General features: G+C 43.0%; 1 protein-coding gene across 1 annotated transcript; it reads right to left on the bottom strand.

Annotated features, from left to right (window-relative positions):
* Positions 1–2,638: 2,638 nt before the first annotated feature.
* On the bottom strand, positions 2,639–6,280 carry hoxb2a (homeobox B2a). Its single transcript, XM_030141864.1, has 2 exons — positions 5,500–6,280; positions 2,639–4,087 (listed from the first exon to the last, which is right to left on the bottom strand). Exons 1-2 carry the CDS (start codon positions 6,116–6,118, stop codon positions 3,243–3,245), a joined length of 1,464 nt encoding a protein of 487 aa, XP_029997724.1. The 5' UTR covers positions 6,119–6,280; the 3' UTR covers positions 2,639–3,242.
* Between the last annotated feature and the right edge of the window lie 584 nt (positions 6,281–6,864).

Raw genomic sequence — 6,864 nt, 5'->3', positions numbered from 1 at the left:
GATTTAATGTTGAAAAAAGTCCTCAGAGATATGATGAAAAATGACTCACAAAGCATATATTGATATAAATCAAGCCGAGATTTCCAACCTGTCCAGCTTAATATACAATATTGTACATATACTAAAGATCAGTATGACATCAGTTTCTAATTCTATTTGGTAATTTTTCTCAAATACATTAGGACTACTATTTTCTTTCTTTCTTTCTTTCTTTTTTTTTTTTGCTCTTTTATCTATCTAATACCTCTTTTATTAACTTTTACTGTATGTTAATCTCTCCTTACAATTCATGCAATGTGGTTTAATCTATATTTTTAATATATTACATAGAATTTAATTGTCTTTGAGAATCATAGGACCTGAGTGGTCTTGTCTTCATTTTTGCAATTTGTAACAATACTTCAGTATGTGACATTTGCTGTTGGAGAAACACATAATTACATCTGTTGTTCAGGGTGTTAGTAGAAAACAGTGACAATCAAGATGTCTTCTTGTTGAATAATGCTATTATAAGTTGGACTTATTATTATGCATCTGTTGTGCTCATTGTTTCCCCATGAGAACTACACTTACACAGTACAAAACTTAACTTTCATCACTATATCAATATACATAGTAATTTTTCCCCTCTGTCTTTCTGCAGAACATTTAGTTCAGTTAAAGGTAGGGATTAAACATTATTTAAGGCCACTGTGTGATAAACAGTTGAGTCACAATGAATATCAAAGTCAGTCTGAATGATTGTATATTGTTATTATAATGCTTCAGGGGTGGGATAAGCTATGACAACGATTCAGTCAGCTCAATCTGAAGAAGTGAGGAGTGGTTTGAGTGCATCATGACAAATGAGATGTCTTGGAGGAGGAAAAAAAGCAGATGGGTTCATCCAAATTTTAATAGGCCATTATACTGTATCTTCAGTGTAGTCTCATCAAAGTTTATGGAGCAGCAATGAGGAAATAAAGCCTGTTGGGCAGGGTGTATTAAATTAAAGATCCAATAGAGGGTCAATAGTAGCTCTTGTTTTGTGATTTTTATTTTTAAGGTTCAAAATAAACACATTATAGGTTAGGCCCTACTCAACTGCAATGTAATGTAATATTTCAAATAATATATCTACTTTCATTACATTTTGATTTGGTTTTCTTATATAAACTAACACAGAGGGTAAGAAAAGGAAATTAAAAGCCTCATATGTATATAATAATAATAATAATAATAATTATTATTATTATTATTATTATTACTATTACTATTATTATTAGTGTTGCTGTTGCTCAGTGACCTATCACTGTTGCATGAAAATGATCCAGGAAATAGCCTGAGTCATAAAGTGGTCTTAAAACTGTGGCATAAAAAACAACATTCCTGTTTTCCTCTCTCCCTCCCCTCAGTCCCTCTTCCACACAAACACTGAGCTGTCACAGTGAGCCAGTCATCCTGTAATGGCTGCCACTGCTCATTGTTCACATCCTGCTTTGTCTTCAGCGCCATTTTGACTCTGCGGGAGGAGGAGCAGCTAGTTAGCATCACATTCACACACACTAATGGCAGCTAGCTGTAGCCGCCGCTGCTAGACTTTCTTTACCACTATCCTACAGGAACACAAATAGCTTGTAGCCTTTATGACAAGCTGAAGTCAAAGCTCTCACACTCCTAACAGAAGGTGAGTTATGCCAAAACGTGGTTAGTTCAGTGTCTCACCCACTATCATTACATGCCTCTACACACACACACACACACACACACACACACACACACACACACACACACACTATAAACTGTGGGTTTTCTCACAAGGTGTTTTTATTTTTTTCTTGGTGGTGGGCCGTGCTATGCTAACCTTAGCTCCTATTAGCAGTGTGCTAAGCTAGCTCTAAAAAGCACCGGGGCGGCAGACGGTCCTGCCATGGCCTCTCAGCCTGTTTTTCTTCTCTTTACTATCAGCTCTGGAAAATATCTCATTCTTCCAGGGGTTATCTTTGTGTAAACATGCAAGCCACACAATACAAGGCCATTTGCTCTATGAGTTATAAATAGGCCTGTACTGTAGTTATGTGGGAAAAACAAGACAGAAACCAGATTTGTAACCTGCTTTTAGCTCTTAGTCCAAATGATAAGGAATTAAAAGAAAATCAAGAACAGCCTGTAAAAGAAGGAAACATAAAAACATAAAATTGGAATTAAATTATCCAAGCAGGTTAAATAATAACTAGACTGTTCACGTATTCAGACTAATAAAAAGAATAGGCTATTTTGTAGGCTACTTTACAGCTATAAAGTGACTTAGAATATCTGTAACAGGCCCTTTCAGGGTTTTTACCAGCATTTTTAGCTATGAAATATAACCTGCCTTTACAGTAATAAATAATAAAAAATATAGACTAACATTTTTTATGTATATACATATTTGCAGTTGTCTGTTTAAAAAAGTCATATTTGAAAATCCTAGTCCTTAATTCAGAGTCTACAATATATAAAAAGAAAACGACATGGGCCATATTGTAAATGTTTGTGTTTTTATTATTATTATTATTATTCCACTATGAAAATATATGTACAATAAATAATTTGGATTTTCACTATTAAAGAATCTCAATAAATAAACTAGGGTCTAAACTCGGGTTCAGCAGGGCTCCTCTCTTGTCGCCTCCAAAGAGGACGAATTCATTCTCCACTTTTCTTTTTTTCTTTTTCTTTTTCTTTTTTTTTCTTTTTTTTTTTTTTTATCTTTCCCCTAAAAGCAGTCCTTGTATCTGCACCTTTAGACTCCGTGAACAGTTCCTGAGAAGTTATTAAGGATCCATGAAGCTGCACCGATGGACTAGAAAGCCTAGTGGCAATGGTTTAGAATCAGCTGGAGAAAAAAGTACAAAATATGAAAAAACAAACAAAAAAAAGGGTAATAAATACCTGGAATTTAAAAAATGCAGGAGAAAAAAATCCACAACGGAGAAAATGCAAAAGACTGCTTCCATTGGATGTTGAAATTAGAAAATAAATTTCACCACCGTCTCTTAAACTAGGCCGTATAATTTAAATAAAAAAACAGTAAAATGAGATAGAAAAAATGTCTAAATCAATATAATTTTCATTCTTCGGATGTTTCAGGAATGTTGCCGAGAAGCGTTTCTTCTATTTAGACACAATCCTCCGATTGTTCCTCCATAGGCCCGTCCCGTCCACCCGGGGTTCAGAACCGGTGCGTTCTGCGTTCTGTCTTTTTGTCCTATTTTTCGGCCTCAGAAGTTGAGGTGCTGCAGGTCGATGGTGCACAGTGTGCTTGTGAACAGGTCGAAGTCCTCCTCGGAGAAATCCACCGGGCTGTCCAGGGAGCTTTGCAGGCTGGGCGACAGGCACGCGTCCCCGGTGAACAAGGTGAGCTCAGGGAGCACGGAGGATGATGAGGAAGAGGAAGCAGGAGGAGCAGAGGAGGTGGAAGAAGAGGAGGTGGAAGTGGAGATGGAGGAGTCCCGCTGCTCCGGTCCGGCCTCGCTCAGCTGCATCAAACCGGAGCCGTCACCGGTGGAGGTGGATGACCCGAACACCGGAGGGGACTGACGGGGGGCGGAGGTGTCAGAGGAACCAGATGCCCTCGGCAGATGTGGGCGTTCGAGGCGGCTCAATCGGCCTCCCTCCTCGGGCGTGGGCTGCGCATTGTCCCCGCTGTCATTAGCGTAGGCGGCGGCCGAAGATGGATTGCTGCTCCCCGGCTCGGCTTCCTCCGACGCAGCCGCAGTGTCCCCGGTGCCAGATGCTTCCAGTGGCTGGCTGGAGTACGGAGAGGAGGCGTCGGTGCCTTCGAGTGGCTCGAACCCACCCGGGTCGCCGGATTCGTGGCCACCACCTCCTCCATCCCGGTGATGCGTGGTCTGGCGTTTGTGTTTCATGCGCCGGTTCTGGAACCAAACTTTAACCTGACGCTCCGTCAGATCCAAAAGGGCGGCAATTTCTACCCTTCTGGGCCGGCATAAGTATTTGTTGAAGTGAAACTCCTTCTCCAGCTCCAGCAGCTGTGTGTTGGTGTAGGCGGTGCGGAGGCGACGGGACCCGGCTCCTCCAGCATCCAGACCCGCCTGGGTCGGATCTGAAACAAACACAAATAAAAGGGGGAGTCATGACGAAATAACCTGCTGGACCATATTTTTTTTTCATTTTGACATTATAATTCTTTAAACTTCAAATTATAGTCCCCTGTAAATCCTCTACAGCTTTATTGAGTGCAGGATTTCCAACCGAGAAATAAGAGTAGAAATCCCCCTTGGCTCTTCTGTGTGTAATAAAACAGTAGGCCTAATAAAACACAAAAAGTTTCATAACAAAATACTCTTCCCAATTACAGTAGCAGCCAAAGCCATAACTGTAAAAGCGAGCCAATTTGGTGCCCTAAAAAAAACAAAAAAACAAAAACAAAAACAATGAACTAAAGAAAACAAAGCGCAGATAAAGACAGATGATGCTGATGTCAGAGTTGGCTTCCTTTACTCTGTGAAAGCTTGGATTGCAGATCTCTGTGAAAAGGCTGCACCATGTGATTAGAGAAATGCAAAGAGAGGAAAATAAATAAATCATGGGATCGGGAGGAAATGTGCGGGGAAATGTGGGAAAGTCGATGTGAAACGACTGTGGCGGAGTGTGTCAAAAGCAGAACTCAAAGCCTGTTTATGAATGAGATCAGAAAGGAAAGGGAAAGGAAATGAAAGGGGGAATACAAGACTCTCTATTAAAAAGGAGCAGGGTTGGGATTTATTATAAGTGGATAAATAATAGCTATAGCCTAAAATAAATATTTTTTTAAAAGCATGTCATGGAGGGGAATATGCTCCAAAATGATCCAAAGCTGTCCATTTTTTCCCCATTCTATTTCCTGTGTGGATGCCTGGCCTGTTCAACCCCCCCACACTCTCCAGCCCCCGCTCCACACCATATTTTGTCCGCTTGTCTTGCCTCGCCATTATATTCCCTTCCACCATCCAATATGGCTACCATCACCACTTGCGTTATGAATATATAATATCAGGCCGATGCTGCTGCTAGTGTGAAGGGAATGATGCAGACTGGAACAAATGCTGCACCTTCACCCACTAATCTGAGTATGGACAAGTTTAATTTAACAGCAGATTTGTGACGTTAAAAGGCTTGCACTGGATTGTAGTTCAACGATAAGAAATGAGCATTAAAATGACGCAAATTATAGGTGTAAGATGTCAATTGGCACACATTGAAATGCATGATGAGAGTGTGTGCAAAACACTGCAGCATGATGCAGTGGTGTCGATATGGCTTCCCTGTTGACAGAGCATCAGCACTGCACAACACACACACACACACACACACACACACACACACACACACACACACACACACACTGGGGAAAGAAAAGACAATGTCATCTAATGTGCGTTGAAAGGATGCTGGGTTACTACTACTGTGGAAAAGAAGATGCAAACACAACGTGCATACATACACACACCGGCTCGCCCAGCTTTGCGTACCGACCTGTGGGTGACTCGATGCCCGCCGATGCGTACCCGGAGGCGGTCGGCGAAGGGGAAGATGAGGCGGGGGTGATGATGGATCCAGCCCCGCCGCCGGAGCTGCTCCCAGGCTTGGGGCACTTCTTGGATGACTTCTTTTCCTTCATCCAGGGGAACTCATGGGCAAGCGGGGTGGAGATGGTGGCGGTGGTCGGGGCAGGGGCCTGCCCGGTCGGACAGGTCTGCTGCTGCTGGGTGGCTCGATGGTGCTGCGTCTGGAGGCCATTAGTGGCGGCGGCGGCGGAGGAGGAGGTTCTCCGGTGGTTCTGCTGGCTCCTGGCTGCTGCCGGTCTCGGCTGGCTGGCTGTGCAGGGGCTGAGGCTGGGGATGGTGTGCTCGAAGGGAGGCGGAATTACTGTCGACTCCTTGATTGATGAAGTTTGAAATGACTCCAGGACGGCGGGGAAGGACGTCAGGCACTCTGCTAGGGACGGCTGGATGTTTATGAAACCGATCTCCCTCTCAAATTCAAAATTCATAGCTCCCTCAGACCGTATCACGCTCCAAACGGCGGAGACCCCCGAACAATCCCTTCCCCAAAATAAAAAAAAAAAAAAAACACACACACACACAAAACACATCCACACACGCACGCACGCACACGCACACAACTCAATATGGCTTCGTTTGGAAAAAATAAAAGAAAAAAACGCACGAAATGCATGTAGGCTCTCGACCGCAATGGCGTAAATGCGGTGCCTATATAATAATTGTGTATATTGGTGATATTACTAGCGTATGGGGACCTGGGCAGGCTAAACTGAATAACTATGGGGCGAAATTGCAGCCAATTCCTGGTCATGTGACGCCAGATAACCAATCGCTGGACCGGGCCTGGCGGCAGCGATTGCCGTGAGAAGCAGCATTATTATTTTTTGAACCAAAAGCACTGGCTATATCACAGGATAGCTGCTATTGTTTTGTCTTAACGGGGGGTAAAAAAAAAAAAAAAAAAAAGCATGGGTGTAAAAATCAGAAGGCGACCGGTCGCCATGTGCACAGTGTGGGCGGAAAGCCCTGGCGCATCCCAGCCAGGTTTTTACGCACAAACAATAGACATTTTTCGGTCCTGTGGATGATGTAATGACGGTTAACATTAGGTGACCGGAGCTGGCTAGCACCGTTTACAATATGGCTCCTTCAGAAAGAGAAAGAGAGAGGGGGGAAAAACAGTACAGAGCTCTCAGCTCATTAATCTTTACAAGACTGACAAAGACTCCAAATCTCCAACTTAGACACTGCAAACTTGGAGAGTGTTTTAGATGATGATTTGTGGAGAGGGTGAAGCAGAGCGGGTTAGAACAGAGCACAGACACCCAAACTTAGG

Source organism: Sphaeramia orbicularis, chromosome 8 (genome assembly GCF_902148855.1).
Source record: "Sphaeramia orbicularis chromosome 8, fSphaOr1.1, whole genome shotgun sequence".
Lineage (NCBI taxonomy): Eukaryota > Metazoa > Chordata > Actinopteri > Kurtiformes > Apogonidae > Sphaeramia > Sphaeramia orbicularis.
This window is presented reverse-complemented; position numbering and strand designations above follow the sequence as displayed.